Source organism: Erinaceus europaeus, chromosome 14 (genome assembly GCF_950295315.1).
Source record: "Erinaceus europaeus chromosome 14, mEriEur2.1, whole genome shotgun sequence".
NCBI lineage: Eukaryota > Metazoa > Chordata > Mammalia > Eulipotyphla > Erinaceidae > Erinaceus > Erinaceus europaeus.
Window position 1 is genome coordinate 90,661,697 of NC_080175.1, and position 23,065 is coordinate 90,684,761.

Consider the following 23,065-nt stretch of genomic DNA (forward strand, 5'->3'; position numbering starts at 1 on the left):
AGTCTTGAACTCATGGCAGAGTGGTAATGCAATGTCTTTATTGATCAGAGAGACAACGCTTTTATAGGATAGAACTGGAAGTGGCGAGTCGGAAACAGAAATGGCTAGGAAAGGGGGTGGAGAAAGGCAAAAGCGAGCTGGTAAGGTAGAAACTTCCTTAGCAACTGTTGTGGTGGTTTTAACTGGTGAGATTAATGTTACCCTGCAGGCAGGGTTTTGAAGAAGATAGATCAGAGGAATGGAATGGGTGGGGATCTTTCAGGCAAAACAATGATTATGTAAATAGGCCATAGTATCAGCAATGCAGGGTGGATCGGGAGAGCTGGCTTAATGCCCGACATCTCCCCCTTTCTTTTTATCTAATGGCCATAGTATCAGGAATGTGGGGTGCTTTGTGAGGCAGGGAGTCTGACAGGACGAGGCACACCTTTGGGGTTACTACTGTCCCTCCTTACTCAACCTCTCAGTAGAAAGAGAGACTAACAGAAAAGACGCACTCCTCAGGTCAAGCCCTGCCAAGCTCAACCACATCCTCACAATTTTCCGACAATAATGCTCATCAAATTTCCAAATTTTGGGAGTCAGGTGGTAGTGCAACAGGTTAAGCGCACATGGCACCAAGCACAAGGACCAGCGCAAGGATCCCAGTTCGAGCTCCTGGCTCCCCACCTTCAGGGAAGTGGCTTCACAGGCAGTGAAGCAGGTCTGCAGGTGTCTTTCTCTCCCCCTCTCTGTCTTCCTCTCCTCTCTCCATTTCTCTCTGTCCTATCTAACAATGACGACATCAATAACAACAATAATAATAAAACAAGGGCAACAGAAGGGAAAATAAATAAATTTTTTTTTTAAACTGGCTCCCCACCTACAGGGAAGTGGCTTCACAGGCAGTGAAGCAGGTCTGTAGATGTCTGTCTTTCTCTCCCCCTCTCTGTCTTCCCCTCCTCTCTCCATTTCTCTCTGTCCTATCCAAAAACGATTACATCAATAACAACAGTAATAACTATAATAAAAAAGATTCCAAATTTACATTAAATACAAAAATAGTATTTGCCTGTTACTAGGGAAGGTAAAAAAGAAAAAAAGCTAAAATAGAAGAGTTCTCTGTTACTTTTCTAATAGTTGTGCCATCTTCCATAAGCAGAAGGTTAGATGTATCCTTCCAGCTTATTCTTGTGCCAAACTTAGCATTGAGGATACTTTTTATTATCCTTAGCTTTTTGAAAATCTTATTTCTTTTTGGCCTTCCATCTTTCTGACTTTATTCTTATGCCTTTAAATAATAGTGCAGCTCAACATTACAGACAAACTTTACTTGTGAAAACTGCAGCATTAAGATTTCTTGGGTAATTTTCTAACTTTACCAAAACATTCCATGCCACTGATATTTTCAAGTACTGTGCCAGTAAACTGAATACATATTTTCACTGTGAACAGCCCACAGTCCCAGGACTAAATATATTAATCTAGTCAAGATATTTATCATTTTTTAACTCCCTGGAAAGTAGAATTTTTGTGTCAGAACACAGTTAAAGTTTCTAAAGAAGACATTTGACGTTCTATCAGTATGGAACATAAGCCTACTATAGGTAACGTGTCTGGATTCTCTAGTACCTCCCATTTTTTAACCCATAAATCAAGTAGCATGACACCAACTTTTGCTCAGATATGTGGAGAAGAGATGGTAACTGTCTTCCCAGGAAATGTCATAAGGGGAGCTATTTAGGGGGTAATGCCAGAGAAGGAAGAAGAAACACTTTAAAGATGCTCTTAGGTATCACATCAAAATAAGATGATGTGGAGCCTGGGCACACTGGGTTAAGACTACATAGTATAAAGCATAAGGACCAGCTCGAGAATTCCAGTTCAACCTCTCCACTCCCCACTTACAGGAAGGGGTCACTTCACAAACGGTGAAGCATCTCTCTCTCTCTCTCTCCCACTCCTTTCTCAATTTCTCTCTGTGCTATTAAAAAAAATTTAAAAAGGAAAAAAAATGGCCACAGGAGCAGTGGATTCATAGTGCAGGCACTGGGCCCCAAAGATAACCCTGGAGGCAAAAAGAAAGAAAAAAAGAGAGAGAAAGAAAAGAATAATAGTAGTAGTAATTGTTAGCTGCAATAACTTAATGTTAGCTTCAATAACTTCTTAGTGCGTCATCAGTATTAAAAGCAATAAATAGTGAAGTGAGAGACACAGAACTGAAATCTAAATGTCCTGAATAAGTAGGGAGGTTTATGCATTTCATGATTAGGAAGAGAAAGTACATTCTTTTTCTGATGTATTTGATTATTATTTCACATTGTTTAGTTGTAGAAGAAGAAAGCCTATGCCTTTTAGTGTTACCAGAATCTTCATTGTATCTCTGTAGTCAGATTTCTTCAGTTAGAACGTTATCTAGTCAGCAGTGAATCAAAAGAAAAACTATTGATACTAAACGCTCCAGGACAAATTACTCCTGCTAATCTATTTTGAATAATAGAGGTGGCAAGGTCCCATTTTGAGCGATGCCAAGAGGAGTCTAGATGTTGAGGAAACTTTTTGATCTTTGTGTTTACAAGTCATCACCCCACCACCACCACCACCACCACCACCACCACCACCACTTTTCAGCTCTGCCTTATGACAGTTCAGGAGATTGAACCTGGAACCTTGGAGCCTCAGGCATGAGTGTATCTGTGCATATAACCATTGTGCTCTGTCCCTCACCTTTGCTAGTCATTTTAACCTACTTATTATTTACTTATTTTATTTATGTATACATTTATTAATTTTGGATAGATACAGAGAGAAATTGAGAGGGAAGAGGGAAAGAGAGATCCAATAAATAAAGATAATTTAAAAAAAAAATTTTAAAAAAGATAGAGGGAGAGAAAGACACCTGCAGCACTGCTTCTCAAGCTTCCCCCTCTACAGGTGGGAACAGGGACTTGAACCTGGGTCCTTCTGCACTGTAATGTGTGCATTCAACCAAGGGAGCCACCACCTGGCTCCGCTGTTCATTTTTATTAAGCATCTAGTTTCATATTCCTGGCCACCCACATTATAAGGTAAGTTCTGTCAACATCCTGTGACACCTCAGTAAAGTGAGTAGCTACCGAATTTGCAGTTCACAGCTTGGCATTTAAGAGCCATGTGCTACTGAATCTCTTTTAAGCACATGGCTGTTAAATGCCAAGACGTGAACTGCAAAATCCTTATTTTGTTCTGCTATATGATAGTGCCTTCATCTGTCTTCCCACAAGTGTACATGTATGGTGTGTTGGAAGGAATAGAAATAGTGTTTTTAATTCCAGTGGCTTATTTCTATCAATATAATGTTCAAAAATGATTTTCAGATAGATCTGGGGAAATTGGTAGCATGAGAAAATTATTCACAAATTCATGGCACAGTGCACATTTTCATAAATTGCCTTCACTCCATGCCCTACCACTGCCCACCAGCTCTTCCCCTAAAATGATTCCTCTTCTTGATCATGAGAACACAAATACCTGAAAGTCAAAAGTGCATATTCAGGTAGTTATTGTGATCTTTCTGTATCCAAATTTAGAATATAAATGTGCTATGATTTATGATGCATGACATCAATTTAAGTTTGCTGTAAATTCAGAGTTAGCATCCTCACAGCTTACTTTTTTTAAGGTACCTAAAGATTCATATTGTTCTGAAAGCATAAACAACACTAGAATGAAATGTTTTAAAATTCTTTATCAGCATGCTGTTGAGGTGGGGGGTGGGAATGGTAATGTAATAGCAGCCCCCTTTCCAAATGGCACTTCAAACTGTTAGAGTATTGAAATGTTCAGAGGAGAGAGCATTAAATAGGGCTTGTGAAGAATATGTGAATACAGGCCAAAACTATTTAGAGCTAAGGGAACAGATGAGTAAATGTGGGATTTGACCTGAGAGCTTCAAAACATTTTCATTAAGCTACAACTTTACTTTTAAAACTGTGCTTTTTACAATGTAAATTCAGACTTGACATTTGCAACCTGGACACAAAGTTTCTAATGAACAAATAAGGTCACTCGGATAATTCACTGGAGTATGATTGCTGAAGGCAGAGGCACTTGCTGTGAGCTTGTAGAAGCCTTTGAAGCATAATTATGTAACACACTGTTTATTAGAATGTGTGCTTTGTGAAACAAATGGAAACAAAAGACATACATTAGCAATAGCTAAATACCGTGCTCTAGCAAGATTTTATATGCAAAGAGTAATTTGGGCACTAGAAAAATAGAGCATCTCAACTTTATAGTTCAAGGTTATTAATGTTTTGGTTAAAAAATAGAAATAGGAGATTTTTTTCACAAGAGATCTACACAGTAACTAGTAACAGATGCAACTGGGTTTTCATTCTGTGTGTGTGTGTGTGTGTGTGTGTGTACATTTTTTAATTGTGGGCTGCAGGTTAGTGTTTTTATGTGAAGAAAGGTAATCCAGAAAATTAATGCATGGTTAATATAGACTTCTCTATGTCTTCATAAATTCAAAATGGATATACATGCATTGCTTTGAGTAACCTTCTTTAGTTTCAAAGTGACAAAGTACTTTCAAACATTATATAAGGATCCCCTTTTTTAAATCATTTTTCACTGTTACATACTGTCCAACAATTCATGTGGTTTCATGATAATGACAGATCTGTACCCTACTTGCACTAGTAATAAAGAGCTTATAATTTATCTTCATTTTTCTACCCAGGAATTTGAGTAGAATAGCAAAGTAAAATATTTGGCATGATTAAAATATTGCAACTGTGGTAACAGTTTTAGATTAGCTTAATATTCATTCATAAGATGATGGGCAGTAATGAATAATGAGCAGACCCTTAATACGCACAAAAGTTTTCAACTATTTCTTTAAATAGCTAAGTGCTTTTCAGTGCCTCATTGCTGTGGGATGTCCAGAAGCATCATCGTTTCTCCTCTGGATCCAGAAGCACTGCTAAAAATAACACTATCAAGGTATCTATCCCATGGCCAAAAAATAGCCCACTTGAATAACACAAATAACACATGGCAAAGTACCATGTGTGTAACTCAAGTCTGAACCTGGCCCTCACCACATTGAAGGTAACTTCAGTGTTTTTCTCCTTCTCTCTCTTTCTCTCTCTCTCCTCTCTCTCTCATATATTGTACCTTATCCTTCTTGGTAATAAAGAAACAGTAAGGGAAATATCATTGTATCCTTTAAACGCTATACATATACATTTAGTAATTCTGTCACTAACAGAAAAGCATTTGTGCTCAATTTTATTGATTTACAGAGAGAGAGAGAGACTGACTCTAGCGGAAATTGACTCCAAACTAAATGTAGAGACTGAGAGTCTCACCTGCATTTCAGCAATTAGGAACTTGCAGCATAAAGTTAAATTCTAAATAGAATATCGAGATTTTGAGAGAAAGAGGGAGGGAGAGAAAGAGACCTGTAGACCTAGTTCACTGCTTGTGAAGTGTGCCCTCTGCAGGTGGGGAGTGAGGGCTCAAATTCAGGCCCTTGTGCATGGTAATATGAGTCTGCCACTGCTTGCCTTCCTAGAATTTATCTCTGTGTGTTGTGAGATTACGTGATTCAATTTCATTCTTCTGTGTGTTTCAGCCCAATTTTCCTAACTATTTGTTGAAGAGATTCTCCTTTCTCCATCTAAAGTTCACCAACATAAAAACAAGTTCTGTCTTTCATTAATACTAGAATTAAAATGTGTCTGTTCCTTGCTAAAACCTTTTCCAAGTGTTGTGTATTTTACCCACTGGGCTCTTTAATCTCCTTTCTCTGTATGCCAGGTAGAGTTACATTTCTTTCTTCCTTTTGGTTTATTTGTTTGCATATGTATTTGTCACCATCTTGTCTTCACTAACCAGGATGACATTTTAAGAGGAGACAATGGGAGTGTAGGGGTAGGGGTGGGGTGGGGGAGGGAAGACACCATAACACCAGATAACACCAGACTTCCTGCAATGTGGTGGACAGATTTGAACAAAGCAAACTCACTATCCAGTGAGCAGCGTTGCTGATTCCCTCGTAGCTGCCTAGACTTGTGACATCTTTCCCTCTCAGATTCAAGCCCAAACATGTAGTCTCTATTCTTTTTTATTATTATTTTTTAAATTTTATTTATTTTTCCCTTCCTGTTGCCCTTGATTTTCATTGTTGTTGTAGTTACTATTGTTGGTGTTATTGACGTTGTCATTGTTAGATAAGACAGAGAGAAATTGAGAGAGGCGGGGAGGACAGAGGAGGACAGAAAGATAATTCACCTGCAGCCCTGCTTCACCACTTGTGAAGCGACTCCCCTGCAGGTGGGGAGCCGGGGCTCAAACCGGGATCCTGACACTGGTCCTTGTGGTATCGCCTGACTCCCGTGTTCTCTAGTTTTACACTCTCTTCTTGAACTCACATGTGCTCATAGTTTCCACTGTCAGCTCAGTGAAGATTGCCCTAATCCCTACTTCTCCCTTTGTCTGTGCCCTTTCACCTAGGCAGTAATATAATATTTAATGAGTACTAGGGAATCCCAAGCCCATGAGGAATCAACGTTGTACGAGGTAATATGCAAGCACACTCTAGTTCATCCCGTTCAAATTAAATAGAATTAGTCAGGGTAGGAGATTTATTCTTGGGACATGGTTTCCAAATTAACACAAGAAGGTACATTTCGTTAACACTTCAGTGTGCATGAGTGCTTTTATTTTCATTGACTCTGCCTCACACCATCTTAGCCGCTCCGGCTGGACACTTAGATTTCTCCTCAGTTGAAATTTGAACATCAGATCAATTTATAAATTTTACAAAATCATATTTCTGGTAATGAGTCACTGCGACTTAAGTTCAGTACAATACAGATTTTTTTACTTTGACACTGGGTTAGTGCACTTTTTGTTGCCATATAGAAACTCAACTAGAATAGGAAAAATTTGCCTCAGAAATTACAACGCTTTGTTTTCTCTGTTAATTTTTGTAAAAGCTAATGGTGCCTCTGAATAAATACTATTTTTGTGCGGTGATTGACAGCTGAGTTTCTGTCATTCAAAAAGAAAAATCTATTGAGTTTAACATTTTAAAAACAAATTTACTTATTGGAAATGGTAAGACCAGCAGTGGCATACCCAGCAGAGTAAACACTTTACCATGCACAAGGACCCGCTTCAAGTTCAATTCCTAGTGCTGCACCTCTCTCTCCCTCTCTCCCTCTCCCTCCCCCCCTCCTCCTCTCTCTCTCAAGAAAGAAAGAAAAAAGACAAATGACCTCTGGGAGCAGTGGAGTCATGTGAAGCAAACCCTAGAGATAGCCCTGTTAGCAAAAAAAAAAAAAAAAAAAGTTGAAAAAAGAAGTTGGGGCCAGGTGGTGGCACACCTGATTGAGCACACGTGTTACAGTGCACAAGGCTCCAGGTTCAAGCTCCCGGTCCTCCCCTTCAGGGGGAAAGCTTCACAAGTGGTTAAGCAGTGCTGCAGGTATCTCTCTTTCTCTCTCTCTCTATCTCTCCTTTCCTCTCAATTTCTGGCTGCCTCTATCCAATAAATAAATAAAGCTAATAATTTTTTTAAAAAATAAGTCTACTTAACATGGTTTTATCTTATTTTTTAATAACTTTTTTAATTTAATTTTTTATTGTCTTTATTTATTGGATAGAGACAGCTAGAAATCAAGAGGGAAGTGGGTTCTTCTTCTTCTAGCGTTTGCCCTTCTTCCGTAGCCAGTCAACAGCGTCAGGTTGAGCCTGATGTAAAGTTTCGAGACCTCCTTTGAATCTGGAGAGGTGGCAGTCGTTGACTATGTGGGTGATAGAGAGAGACAGATTGACACCTGCAGCAAATGCTTCACCATTCACAAAGCTTTCCCCCTGCAGGTGGGACCGCAAGCTGGAACCTGGGTCCTTGCTAATAGGTGTAATAGGTGTGCTCAACTAGGCGCGCCACCACCGGGCCCCAACAGTTTTATTTTATCAATTAAGATATACGGACTGATATGTGCATGTGAACACATGTATGCATATATGTATATGTTATTGTTATTACTATTATTTTTTACCGAAGTGTTCAGTTCTGACTTACGGTGGTGCTGGGAGTTGTACCTGGTACTTTGGAAGCTCAGGCATGAATGTCTTCTTGCATGATCATAATGCTGCCTTCCCTGCCCCCACCACTTTTGTTCTTTTATCTCCCTTCCCGTGTCTACGTATTAAGACCAAATAAATCAGTGTGTGTGTGTCTTAGTAATTGTTCTCAAACTAAACTAGATTTATTACCTCTGGAAAGTATTTCTGTTACTCATGAGTGTGTGTGTGTGTGTGTGTGTGTGTGTGTTTACAACTCTCATTTTGTTAGTGCCTGTGGTGAAATAATTACTTTAAAATCTTTTTTCTTCAGTCATCAGTATAGTAATGATCATTATAGGCTGTGTGTCAGGTATGACAAGCTGATACTGTATGTGCATATGCATGTCATACACACACACACACTTTTTTTTTCCACAGAAAGTTCAGTGAGTTTTATTTTTATCTTTATTTATTTACTTATTTATTTTTAACGGAGAGCACTGCTCAGCTCTGGTTTAAGAGTCTGGGATTGAATTAGGGCCCTTGGAGCCTCAGGCATTAGAGTCTGTTTGCATAACTATTATGATGCTAAATTCCCATTCAGCTTTCTGAAGCACTGAGTGAACCCTACCCATATGGTATGATTTTCCACTTGGTGTTAAAAGTTAAAAGAAAAAGAGAAGTATATATTAGCTCTACATTAGTCCTAGGAGTTATGGTTCAAATAAAGAAAGAAACTTGTTTCTACTACCAAAGCTAAAATAATAAGCTTCCAAATGCTTCAAGTACTTTAATGTTTTTTCTTCCTTTATTGGGGGTGATTAATGGTTTATAGTCAGCAGTAAAATACAGTAGTTGGTACATGTGTAACATTTCTCAGCTTTCCACATAACACTCCCACCTAGGTCCTCCTCTGCCATCACGTCCCATCATGACCTGAACGCTAACCCTCCACTATCCCAGAGTCCTTTACTCAAGGTGCAGTACACCAGAGCACTTGAATGTTTTGTAGTTTTCAGTCTTTCCCTAGAAAATGGTAGTAGAGCAGTAGAAAATACTGTACCTATGTAAATATTTCAGCCCTACCTAATCACTGTATATATGTATGTATAGTTTATACATCGAGGACAGATACGAATTTTTGACAATTCATTTTGATGTTATATGTAAGCTTCTTCTCCTGAAAGCAGCTATGGCTCATGTGAAAGGGCAACTGGTCTACCATACTTGTAACCTAGTTTCCAGTCTGGCTTTCATCTCACTGAGGGAAGTTTTGGTCCTATGCTGTTAATGCCCTTTTCCCTCTGTCTCTCGTGCTTTGTCTCTGTTTACCTGTAAACAATAGCCTGGAGCAGTGAATGACCAGTCAAGTTTACACAGAGGGTTTTTGTTGTTGTTGTTGTTATTGTTTGTTTGTTTGTTTCTGTATCGACTGACTTTAGTAAACATATAGTTTATTTACTTCAAGTAAGAAGAATATAAAACTGTACCTTTGAGATTCATGAAAATCAGTTACTCGGGAAGTAATTCTTTGAGGGCAGAGGATAATGGTTAAGCAAAGAGACTGTCCTGCCTGAGGCTCCACCAAAGTCCCAGGTTCAATCCTCTGCAGCACCACCATAAGCTAGAGCTGAGCAGTGCTCTGGTAAAAAAAAAAAAAAAAAAAAAAAAAAAAGAGGAAATAAGTCTTTGGGGCCGGATGGTGGCACACCTGGTTGAATACACGTTACAATGTTTATGGACCCAGGTTTGAGACCCTCACCCCCACCCCCCATGCCTGCCTACAGAGGGGAAGGCTTTCTTCCTCTCTCTCTTTCTTTTACATATTTTTTATTTATAAAAAGGAAACAGGTGGAGGGTAGCTAGCATAATGGTTATGCAAAGAGACTCTCATGCTTGAGGCTCCAAAGGCCCAGGTTCAATCCCCCGCACCACCATAAGCCAGAGCTGAGCAGTGCTCTGGTAATAAATAAATAAATAAATAAATAAATAAATAAATAAATGAAACATTGACAAAACCATAGCATAAGAGGGGTACAACTCCACACAATTCTCACCACCAGATCTCCTTATCCCATCCCCTCCCCTGACAGCTTTCCCATCTCTATTTCTATCTCTATTTCCCTTCCCTCTCAATTTCTGGCTGTCTCTATCCAATAAAAAAAGATAATTAAAAAAAAATTTTTTTTAAGTTCTGTGTTTACCTATTGTGACTTTTCTCAAAGAAAAAGAAAAAGGGATCATGTGGTGGCGCACCTGGTTGAGCACACATGTTACAATGTGCAAGGACCCAGGTTTGAGTCCCCAGTCCCTGCCTCCAGGGGGAAAGCTTTACAAATGGTGAAGCAGGGCTGAGGTGTCTCTCTGTCTCTCTCCCTCTCAATCTCTCCTTATCTCTTGATTTCTAGTTGTATCTACCTAATAAATAAGGATAATGACAAAAAAAAAAGCTGTTAAATAAAAGAAAAAGAAAAAAATCACCTTTTAAAACACCTAAATCAAACTTGAAGATATTGAGATGAGATTATGTTAGAAGTTGCCTTGGGTGGAGAGCTGTGGGTAAGTAAAGTCCCAGAGATTATATTTCAGTAAAGAAGAGAAAATTATAATTAAGTGTATAGTATGTTAACAGTTGACAGGGGACCAGGCAGTGGAACACCTGATTGAGGTCACACATTACCAGGTGCAAAGAAAGACCCAGCTTCAAGCCCCTGCTTCCCACCTACAGGAGGAAAGCTTTATGAGCAATGAACCAGTGATACAGATGTCTGTTTCTCTCCCTCTATGTCCCCTCCCTTCCCCCTCTCAACTTCTCTCTGTCCTACCAAATAAAAAGAGAAAAAAAAAAAAGAACAATGATTATTGGGAGTAGTATAGTAGATTTGTCATGTAGGCATTGAGCCCCAGTGAATCTCACACACACACACACACACACACACACACACACACACACTACAGTGCTCTGGTGGAAAAATCGGGGTAAGTGCAGGAGGTTTGAGTTTTAGTTACCTATTCGGAGTAGACGTCTCAAATCTTTCTCTGATGTTTGAGGAGCCTTTTCTTAAAAACAAACCTAAAAGCTGTCCATCCCACAAAGGATTCAGTGTCTTAGCCATTTAAAGTTTAATGCAGCATACACATATAACCTAAAAGTTATTTAGATTTTTTAGGAACAACTGCAGGAGGAGTAGGGGCACAGGGGGAGGAAAAGGAAATTCAGGTTATTAGGGAAAGGAGAGCAAGTGAGGAGTAGAAACACGCTAGAGGAAAGAGTGGATTGACACTTGGACATTTTCATTATTTGGAATAGTAGTTGAAATGACCCAGGATAGGTGACATAACATAAGCAGTAACTAATCATTTCAGACTGTTTTTTTGTCATTTAAACTTTGTGTTAAGCCATCAGTCGACATAGTCTCAGTTAATCCTTAAAACAGATCGCCAACACATTAACTCTGCTTTATCAAGGAGACACTGAGTCTCCAGGAAGTCCAGTGATATATGATTGTGAATTTGTACAGCTAAGATTAAAATGTAATGGCTGGATCCCCAAAAATCTATGCATGCACCCACGATAGCTAGCTGTAGACTGGTGTCTCTCACCGCTTTTGTTCGCATCATACGTCTCTGGAGTCACATACTTACTGCTTATTCTTGTCATGATTTTTCATGGGTTTGAACTTGCTAATTATTTTTTCACTTACATAAGTGAGTAAGATTTCACTGAGGAACTCTGGGTGAAGGTGTGCCAGTATAGCCTAAATCAACATATTGGAGCTCAGAAATAGTATGTTTGTAAAAATACTGAATTTATGTGGTCGAAACTCATTTCGATGATAAAGCATTTGACTGGAAAGTAAATTAAAAAACAGTTATATTTTCCTTTGTAGTTCTAAATAATTTCTCTTCTTTTTAAACCAAATAATTGAATGTGAATGTTCTTAAGGTATGTCTATAACACAGGCAGAGCAAGAGTTTTAGAGCAAGATTAGGCCAGAAGTACAAGTGTAGTTTTTGTCACTATTCTCTCCTCAGTTGTGTTGAAGCAGTGACATTTTGTATAACCTTCTGGGACAAAGAAAAACTTCAGAATAGATCACTAAAATACTCTGTATTTAGAATATTTTTTGTTTCCATATAAAAATGCATCATACTTAATATCTTAAATTATCATTTGATCTTCTCTTTATTGATGTATGACTGTCATTAAGCATTTCTCAAAATAAAGAATTTGCATGAAAATGCATTGCAGAAAGCATAACGTTCTATTAATTAACATCCCAGACAGCCTTTGAGCCCTTCATCCTGTTTTATTGCTTCTCTGCACTATACAGTTTCTAAGTTTATAGTCAGAGAAGAAACTGTGCAGGAACTGAATTACATTTTCCTGCACAAAGTCGGAAACCTATTGTTCATGAGATCAGCACGCCCTAGATTATACTAGAAACATACTTCTGTTTTGCACTTAATTAAAATGTGTGCTTGTCATTCAAACTTTTAGTGGAGATGGTATTCACAACTTGAGTGCAGAAGTTGTTCAAGCATGAAGTTGCTGAGTTTTTGAAGGGCTGCAAAGTTTTAATGTGGATTAATGAGATTTAAAAATAGTGTCCCTTTTAAAGAGTAGTTGTACTTGGCACTTATTATATTTTAAAACATACTTTGACAGTATTAACTAGTGAATTTCCTATTCAGTTCACATAACCTTGCTTCAGTATTATTTTAGAAATATATTTGAGGATATGATAATTTAATTTTTAAATTTCATTTTTTTTCTTATTGGATAGAGAAAAAGAGAAATTGAGGTGGGAGGAGGAGACAGGGAGAGAGGTAGACACCCGCAGCTCTGCTTCAACACTCTTGAAGTATTCCCCCCTGTAGGTGGGGACCAAGGGCTTGAGTCTGTAATGTGAGCACTTAACCTAGCCCCTATTTGAGGACATTTTAAAACTAAAATAAATTTTAAAAATTGGTAGTTTCGTTGAAAGCCATATAGTGATAAGCACCACACTGCATAAAACAGTTTTAAGAAAAATATTCAGAATTTCAGGGCTGATTACCAATTATGAGATTTATTGATATTTTTCTAAAGAACAGAAGTAAAGATGGACTAAGCTCTCTTCTTCTTCTAGCGTTTGCCACTAAGCTCTCTAAGATAGCCACACAACCCACCTACTTCACACCAACACACATGCATTTATAACACAGCAATATATCTCACACCTTTGTGATTTCTGCACTTGGGAATATACTACAAAGAGCAACTAGCAGATATTTATGACTCTGTGGTTCAGAACAATACACTGGCATAATCTTGCCATATTTATGGAAATGAAGGGGCAGATCTACTTCAGATGCTATATAGCCGTAACTTTAGATTTTGTGAATTGCAGCTGGCAATAAATAAAGTTCAGTCCGTGAAATATTAAAAAGGAATGATCACGTGAAACTACAGTGTCGAGTGCTATGCTAGGCGATCCTTCTAGACTGCGACAGAAATACGATTTGCCTTGTTTTCAGCACGTTCTATTAATTAATTAATTTATTTTTACAAGACACTTGTTCACAGTTCCTTAGAATTCCAGGCCTCTGGTAAGTTCATTGACCTCGTTAATGAGCCTTGTACTGCCCAGAATCAAGGTCTGTACCAGACACCACTGTGCTAGGGGAAGCTTTTCTGTCTTTCTCTCTCTCACTTTGTCTTCCTTTTCATGTCTCTCCTTTTATCTGAACAAGTCAGCTTGGAACAGGAAAATCCTGGTAGAAGGCAGAAGAAAGGAAGGAGGGAGGGAGGGAAGGAAGGAAGGAAGGAAGGAAGGAAGGAAGGAAGGGAGGGAGATTTCATAGGCAGTATCTTCACTTTTTGATAGAATCTCTCTTCTGGAGTCACTCAACTCCATGAAGTTATCGTAGTCTAATAGCATGAGTGAGTTTATTAAAGAATCAGACCTGAAAATGACATACAATATACATACATGGTCATATATATATATATATATATATATATATATATATATATATATATTCACATTTGATTATCTTCACCTGGTATGCCTTACAGTGGCTGGCATGGTATTGCTATTTTTTATCTACTAGTGCCATATGAAAATCGATGTCTTAGATTTAAATATAAAAGGTAGCATCACTTTTGCCTTCTTTGTGATCATCTCGTCCCAGGGGAACCCCTTTTACTCTGTCTCTATTTTGAAGCCTCCGTAGTTATACCTTACAGTACATTTCCTTATCTCCGTCAGTGAAAGTGGAGTGAGTTTAGTGCCGAGTGATATAAATAATAGTACTTCTCCCATCAAAATCCTTATACTTTGAACAGACACTTTATCAAGTGGCTAAGCAAACACAGCAGCTTTTGAAGTATTTGAAGAGCCATTGAATTTAAGAGTCTTCACGCCTTCACTGGTCTTTAATCTTATTAGTATAGGTCTTCAGAACATGGCTCTCCCTTGATTCAAATTTAAGGGTGTAGATTATAAAATAATGCTTAAAAATTCTTATCTGCTTCAGCCTATGGATAGATATAACAAATACTTAGGAAGCTCTTGAATTTAAAATAAGAAAAAAAAAATTTTAATGACACCCGAATGAATACGAACCTATTTGATCTTTTCTAAAAATTTCCACTAAGAAATTCTTTCATACTAACCCTCTTTTTTTTCCTACTGTATTCTCCCACATGAGCATGATATATATTAGCTCCATATTCTCTACGCACTAATAAGGTGACCAAATGAACCTAGGGGGTCTAGAGCTTAGGCAAACAATCTTGGTATTCACACTCCACGAAGAATGTTAAGAATCCAGTCCTTTAACCCCAGTCTGTTTTGTTTTAATGTTTTTTTATTTATTTATTATTGGGTAGAGATAGAAATCAAGATGGGATAGGGAGAGAGAGAGAGAAGGAGGGAGAGAGAGAGAGAGAGAGAGAGAGAGAGAGTCCTGCAGTGCTGCTTCAGCACTTGTGAAACTCTCCCCCTGCAGGTGGGACCAGGGACTTGAACCCAGGTCCTTATACATTGTGATGTGTGCACTTAACCAGGTGCGCCACCACCTGGCCCCCTGTATTTTAAAGATAATTGGACTGATCATTTGAGTAATAATATTTTATTCATGCTTCATATCTTTACTACTCTCAAGCCATCATTACTATTCTCAAGCTATGTTTCTCTGGTTACTTTTTCTCTTATAGTATATTAAAAAAATCTCTGAAAAGTTTTTGATTTAGATATTTTAGCATAAATTTAAATACAAGAACCCCAGCTTCTGTTGTTCTGTTGAATATGATAATTCTGATAAATCACTGCAAAGAGAGAAAGAGAGAGAGATTAAATTTCTTCAAACCATGATTGCAACAGGAATATTTTTGTGGCAACAATTAGTATGTTTATGTAATCTTGTGTTGATAGCTACATGCTACCTGGGGCCAGAGACAGGGTAAGACTACTTTTGTGTCTTCCTCTCACTATCCATGGACATTTAGTTAACTTTCGTGTTCCTCATTTTAGTGACCATGATTTAGAAAACTAAAATAACTTCAGGGATGAAGAAGGAAGGGATAAAAAATATCAATGAGGAATTACAGAATATTCTGGGGTTATATTTATTAATATCTTATTATATGTCTAGAAAAAAACATGGTTATTTAGATATTTGGAAAGTTGCTGTAATTTTGCCTTTATTATTATATTTATTTATTAGATAGAGACAACCAGAAATTAAGAGGAGGAGGGAGATAGAAAGGGAGAGAGTCACAGAGATACCTGCAGCTCTGTTTCACTACTCGTGAAGTTTTCCTCCTGCAGTCAGGGACCTGAGGCTTGAACCTGGGTCCTTGTGTACTTTAATGTATGCACTTAACCAGGTGCACCACCACCCAACCCTAATTCTGTCTTATTTTTTAAGTCATCTAGGTAGAAATATCCCACCCCCCAAGAAAAAAGTCAAATTTCCACAGGTGGTATGAATAGTTAGTTACATAATAGAACGGTAGATTCTTTAGCAGTGATATATGTAATCCTAGGCTAGGTGATCACAAGCTAAGATACAAAAGAAGAATCGGGAGAATTCCATAGGAGCCCCTGTCAAATGTGAGAATCTCTGAGGCATTAGAGAAGATACGGGAATCGAATAGAGTATACATTGTAATGTAATCAACCTCAGAATACTTTTTTTTTTTTTTTTACTCCAAGGTTATTTCTGCGGCTCGGTACCTGCACTATGAATCCAATGCTGCTAGAGGCTTTTTTTGTTGTTGTTGTTGTTATTGCTGTCGTTGTTATTGGATAGGAAAGAGAGAAATCGAGAGAGGAGGGGAAACAAAGAGGGGGAGAGACAGACAGACACCTGAAGACCCGCTTCACCGCCTGTGAAGCGACCTCCCCCCACACAGGTGGGAAGCTGGGGGCTCAAACCAGGATCCTTACGCGGGTCCTTGCAACTTACCCCACTACACTACTGCCAAGCCCCCCTCAGAATACTTAAGTTTCTGTCTCAGAATGTATTTTACAAGGCCTGATTTCACTACTAAACCACTGTGGTTCCTTAATAGCTATACATTCAAAATTGTGCTAGATTCAGACGCCGCAGAATATGGAGGACATCAAAGACTGGACCACAGTACTGATTTCTTTTCTGAAGCTTTTGGACATAATGAGCGTCCCTGTTCTCTCCTGGTAAGTAAAGCTTTTTAGATCTTCCCATTCTATTTTAATTCACTCTATACTTTAAGTAAACAAAATGAAAATACAAAACAAATGACGGCAAAAATAAAATACAGACAGATACAGTGTGTGGTATTTGGATTCAAATGCTTTTGGAGGCTCTGTAATCTTGGTGGAGTGGTTAAGGTGATGGACTAGAAATGCTTCTGGAAACACTAATAGTTGTAGGTGTGTGGCAGATGGTTGAGAAACTTGATATGATGAAATTTGATTTCTCAAAAAAGTAAAAAGGAACGTAGTTTTTCTTTCTACAATGAACATCTCTAACATATGCAACAATTTATTTCCCCTTTGTTATTACTTTCTCTGTAATATTTTTACCTCAGGTTCCTACATAATTGATTAATGAAGATTAATTTTAAACTTGTAAAAACCTGAAAAAGGGCGACTAAGTGTGTGTGGTGTGTGTATTCGATTTAGTCAAAAATAAAATTCACTTTACAAAATTATGTGGTTTCAAGTTGGGCCATGTCACACCTGGTTAGGTGCACATGTTACCAAGCGCAAAGACGGGGTGTGAGCCTCCACTCCCACTGGCAGCAGGGGGGAAGGACAAGAGCTATGAGACAAGTCTGCAGCTATCTCTCTGTCTCTTCCTTTTCCCCCTCTCTCCTTCCTCTCTCTGTTTCTATCTACTGAAAGGAAGGAAGGAAGGAAGGAAGGAAGGAAGGAAGGAAGGAAGGAAGGAAGGAAGGGGGAGGGAAGAAAGGAAGGAAGGAGGGAAAGAAGGGAAAAATGACCTCCAGTGGTTATGGATTTCTACTGCAGGCACCAAGTCCCAGCAGTACCCTTGGTGGCAAAATAAATCAATGGAAGGTGTTTTCTTGTATGACTGAGGAGAGTATTATATCATATGACTAATTTAAAATTGGTCATGTGACACAAATGAAGGGATGTTGCTTTAAAATCCTATGCTTAAATTCTTTTTCAATTGCAAGACTTTAGAATCACTCCAGAATTTGGAAGACTTGTTCACGAAATTTATCACTAAACAATAAGTTCAGATTCGCATCTACATTACCCCTCCTTTTTTTAACTAATCATCTAGTTTTATCTATTTCTCCTATTTCTCCAGTCTCTTTCCTTCTCCCTCCTTTCTACGCCTGCTTTCAATCTGCATTTTTTTCACCATAAAATCTCTACTTTTTTTTTTTTAACCTTGAGAGTTGAATTAATAGATAGGCCACATGTTAGTGAGACCCTAAATTCAATCCTAGCATTGATGGAAAAAACATGAATACCACCAGGGGAAGTCTATGCATGGGGAAAGTAGAGTGGTGCTTTGACATCTCTCTTTCACTCCCAAGATGTAAAATAAAAATTGAATCAGGAGACGGTTCAGGGCTGACATGCATATGTGAGGCACTGAATTCTTTCCCCATATTTGCACTGAAAAAATGATTTCTTGTCATTTTAGTGAGATCATAATGTGTTTAACAAATATGTACTTTGTCAGAACTTCTACATTTCTTCTTTATTGAAAAATAGAGGTCTAAATCAGCATGAGAATTCATGACACACCTAACTTCTACACTTTTCCATTATATCCTCCCACCTCTAAGAGCAGATTCAGCACCTTACTTTATAAACCGCCATATTATACACAGAACTAACACGTCCTAAACAGTGGCGTAAGATAAGATAACAAAGAGGTGAGGATTGAGCTGGTTATAGGCTGCAAGAAAAATATAATGGCCACAAGAGATGTAGGTGTGTCCCTAATTTATGCATGCATACAAGTGTAATAGATACTCACCTGTCGTTCAGAGGAAGAGCTAAAAGATGGCTTCCGATTCTTCAGAGAGACTGCTGTGCTATGTCAGTGTAGTAACATTTCCCAAGTGAGGAAAGGCTGATAAATAAATTTTCTGGAATAAAAAGAAAAATACCTAATAATGCACAAACAACTAGGAAAGGAAAAGAACACTGAGGGACTAAGGAAGATGATTCTCAGGGAGATAGTCCTCATAATATAGTGAAAAGACCGCAAAATACCGCAGCTGTGAACTTGAGTTCAGTTGGCCAGCCTGCCATTCATTACCTGTGAGAACTTGATTACTTTAAGCTTTTTGTACTTCAGTCCTCTTTCAGTTCTAATGAAGAATAAGTAACAGCATCACCCCCACAGCAAGAGATTCCTACAAGGCATACACGCATTCTTGTTGTCTAGTTTTTTTTTTTTTTTTTTAAGAAAATGAAGAATGCTATATTGTATTTTAAGTGTACTATTGTCTTGGCAGTTCAGTGATTATTTAGATGTTTTAATCAAAGTCAAGAGAATAGGTATTTTGAAGAAATACATTTAAGAGAACATTCTAATTTGGGGAAAATTATCTTCTTAAATGTGGGCATGCAATCTTTGGAAGGCAGTAGAAAAAAGCTTGGCATCCTTTCAGTTCTGTAAGAGCATAGATACTCAGTCATAATTAAGCCAACAAACCAGTGGCAGCTAAAGCCAGGAGATTACTTTGCAAGCACTAATTGAATTGATCTTGCAAATATGGAATGTGCAGTTCTAATTTAGCAGGTGGAACAGTCTCCGTAACAGGTAGCAGAACACAGACCTGCAAGCACATGAGAAACAGAGTAAAGCTTACAGACTGCCTGTAATGGGATTCTGATCCAACTGGGTCAGAAAGGCAAAGATTAGTCCTGTCGGCCCAGCAGCGGCATCTTGTTTTTGATGACTGCAGGTACTTCAGGAAATACTCATTTAAATATGTCTTCAGGCTCCAGATGAAATGATGGCTGGTTTTAATGTATGAAAAAAGGAAACCTAAATAAACCAGAAAAATCTATGAAGGCAGCTTCTCTTCTTGCCAGATTTATCCTTCAAAGAGCTAGAGGGGGGAAAAAAAAACATTGAAAAATATGACTATTACAAGAATGTTTCCTCATATTAGAACTTCTAAAAAGGATTTGTATGTACTGGGGACCAGTCAGGTATCTTACATGTGAGTCCCAAATGCTATATAGCATCACCAGGCGATCGCTACTCTCACATGCCTATGGGGGGCAGGGGAGAGGTTTGCAACGACAAATTATCACTATACCCTTTTCCATAAAATGTCTGTCCATTGCCACACACAGTACTTGCTAAAACTTAATTTCCAAGCTCAATAATCCAAAGGATCTCTGCTGAGTAAGTGTCAGATCTGTTCTCAAAGACAGCAGCGACAAACAGAGCCTGAAGGAATCTTAAACTAGCCCGGCATGCTGCAGCATCAGCAGGCCCCACGTGAGCGGTGTCTTTCTGCGCTCCGTCTGTTGAAACCGTGAAGTCAGAGAACTGTGTGCGTACCAGCGATGAAACATTTGCTAAGGTCAGAGTATCTTGCAAATGCCAGGAAGTAATAGGGTCAAACTTCATTCTGCTTGGTGGCAGTTCTTGGAAGCTCTGTCTTACCATCAGTATTTCTCTGTATTTTGGTTCCTGATGTATAAAAAGACCTATACGTTCTCTTCTCTGACTAATCAATTCAAATAGCATGCTGCAAAGGAAAGAACAGATATTGTTACTGAATACGAAATGATTTTTATTTCTTTTCTATTTTGTATTAATTTATTTATTTACCTTTTCCCTGTCACTTGGGTCATCACTGGGGCTCGGTGCTAGCATGACATGTCTACCACTTCCTTAGGCCTTTTTTTTCCTTTTTTTTCCTTTTCTCTTTTTATCTCCCCACCCCTTTTTTTCTATTCTACTTGACAGGACAGAGAGAAATAGAGAGGGGAGGGCAGATAGAGCAAGAGAGAGATAGACACTTGCAGACCTGCTTCACCATTCATGAAGCTTCCCCCTTGCAGGTAGGGAATCGGGGCTCAAACCAGGTCCTAAGGGCACATGGTTATATGAGAGCTTAACTAGGTGTGCCGCCAATGAGCCTCCGTGGTTTTTATTTCTTTAGAGTAACACAAGCAGTCTCTATAGTGAGAATGTGGAAGAAATAGTTTGGAATTTATTACTTTGACATTTGGAAGTAGGTATCTCTGTTTATCTTTTTAAGAAGTTGACATTTTCTGTTGCCATACTAAATTTGGAAGCTCAAAAGCAGCTTTTCGGTTTAGATAGGTGGTTTGGTTTAGGTGTTTATTTTGCTAGATTGTATTGATGCATTCATGAAAATGATAGAAAGAACCAGGTATCACTGGGGTACATGTTCTACTGGGTATTGAACTCAGGACCACATGCTTGAGAGTCTAATGTTTTATCCACTGTGCCAACTCCCAGACCACAGTATAGGTGTGTCTTTGTCTCCTCATTTGTAAATATTGAATCTAAAATCTAATATGTGAGAAATATCATTTGTTTGATCTGAGATTTTGAGAATGTTTTAAGACTTTCAAATAAAAAATTATTCTTTGTTCTCCAATTTGACTCTTTAATACTTGAGTTCAATGAGATAATATAGACTCCTATAAAAATACTTATCATTTAATAACATCTTCCATTACTAAGTAATGAATTAAAATAAAAAATTATGAATTAAAATAAGATTCCTTTTTAGAAGATATATGAATTAAAGTATGTATGTGAAGACTGAAATTATTTTATTATCTTTTATTTTTCAAAATAATTTATAGTCTATGAAAAAAATGTGTTCTATTATCTGTTAAGGCACCAATGTCTTTCATCAAATGGTGTTATTCTATAATTAGCACACTATTATTAAATCTAAAATTTTCTCAGGAAATTTTAATTAGCCTTTGAAGTATTTTTATTTAAAACTATTTGGGAATTGTTCTTTCATATATAATTTGGCACTTTTTCTTTGTAAATGATACATTTTAATTTTTGCAACACAACTGTGAGCCTAGAAGAATATGATGCTTCTCCTAATCGACATACGTTAATAGATAATTGTGTGATCAGCTAGTTTTTAGGCATGGCAATGATATAGTGTTTAAATCATTAAGATGATAAAAATAATGGAGTATATTAGCATGCATATTAACTCTCTTAATAAATTAATTGGATTATGCTATGACATTCTCATTTCTTAAGAAGAGTTGACTATGTCAACTATTATATCCTATTAAGTCTACCATTAATGATGATTTACTGGCCATTGAGCGCTCAATATTTTGCAGTTTGAATCACATTTAAAACATTCAGTATATAGCAGTGAATTTCATCTCTTCTTTCCTTCCTTCCCTCCTTGCTTGCTTCTTTCCTTTTATTACAGCGTTAGGGGATCTCCATGGGTGGTGAAGCCCTAGTGTGGTGTATCTCTCCCTCTCTGCTCTGTGTCTAAATAAAAATGAAAAACTTGGACCCAGGTGACAACTGTAGTTCTCTGTAGTATTGGTCTCTCTCTCACACACACTGTCCAAGTGAGCTATTTTGTCAACCCTATCTGAATTCTTTTTTAAATTTTTTCTAACATTTATTTATTCATTCCCTTTTGTTGCCCTTGTTTTATTGTTGTAGTTATTGTTGTTGTTATTGATGTATGTCATTGTTGGATAGGACAGAGAGAAATGGAGAGAGGAGGGGAAGACAGAAAGGGGGAGAGAAAGACAGACACCTGCAGACCTTCTTCACTGCCTGTGAAGTGACTTCCCTGCAGGTGGGGAGCCAGGGGCTCGAACAGGGATCCTTATGCCGGTCCTTGCACATTGTGCCACCTGTGCTTAACCTGCTGAGCTACTGCCCGACTCCCACCTATCTGAATTCTGCACATAGTACCATAAAGTATATAAAGCATTAGAGTAATTATTTTAGTGTATAGGAGTTGAAAATTCTTGTGCTCAAAGCTTGGTGGAACAGATGAATTTCAGTTGACCTGAAGTTTTAAATTACCCACAGTAGGACAGTTCAGAACCATTGTAACTATAAACTGTTAGGACCCCTAGTAGCTGTGATTTTCCAAACTAGACGTGTATGAACGACAGAACATGGAAGTGGCAAATTCCTCCAGAAATGCAAGTTACCATCTCTTGACATGTGCCTGTTTGGATAAGGCTTAGAGAGGGAGGCAGTTGAATCTGGCTAGATTTCTTTTGTTTTGATTATTTCATTCTATAGATTTTTTTTAAATAGAAATTAGCCCCCCTTCTGGTCTACATTTACATAAATTAAACTTTACTCACTGGCTTGTCCAGCTTCATTTTGTTAGACTCATCTCATAAGATCTTAACTATCACAGAGAGAAAGAAACTACTATATTAGCAGTTAAACCCTGGTGTTTAAATGTTACAAGACACTTAAAACTATGTGAAAATTACAGGGAACCATATGTTGGCATTGATGAAAAACAAAGTTTTCCAACACTTAATGTCTGTAAGAA

The 23,065-nt window shown here is 37.9% G+C and overlaps 1 protein-coding gene across 1 annotated transcript in view; it reads left to right on the plus strand.

The window, feature by feature from the left end:
* GBE1 (1,4-alpha-glucan branching enzyme 1) overlaps nucleotides 1-23,065 on the plus strand; it is a 270,582-nt gene that overhangs the window by 244,789 nt on the left and 2,728 nt on the right. Inside the window, exon 15 of the mRNA XM_016193269.2 lies at nucleotides 16,610-16,727. Coding sequence (XP_016048755.1) covers nucleotides 16,610-16,727 — 118 coding nt within the window. The remainder of the gene's footprint in view (nucleotides 1-16,609; nucleotides 16,728-23,065) is intronic.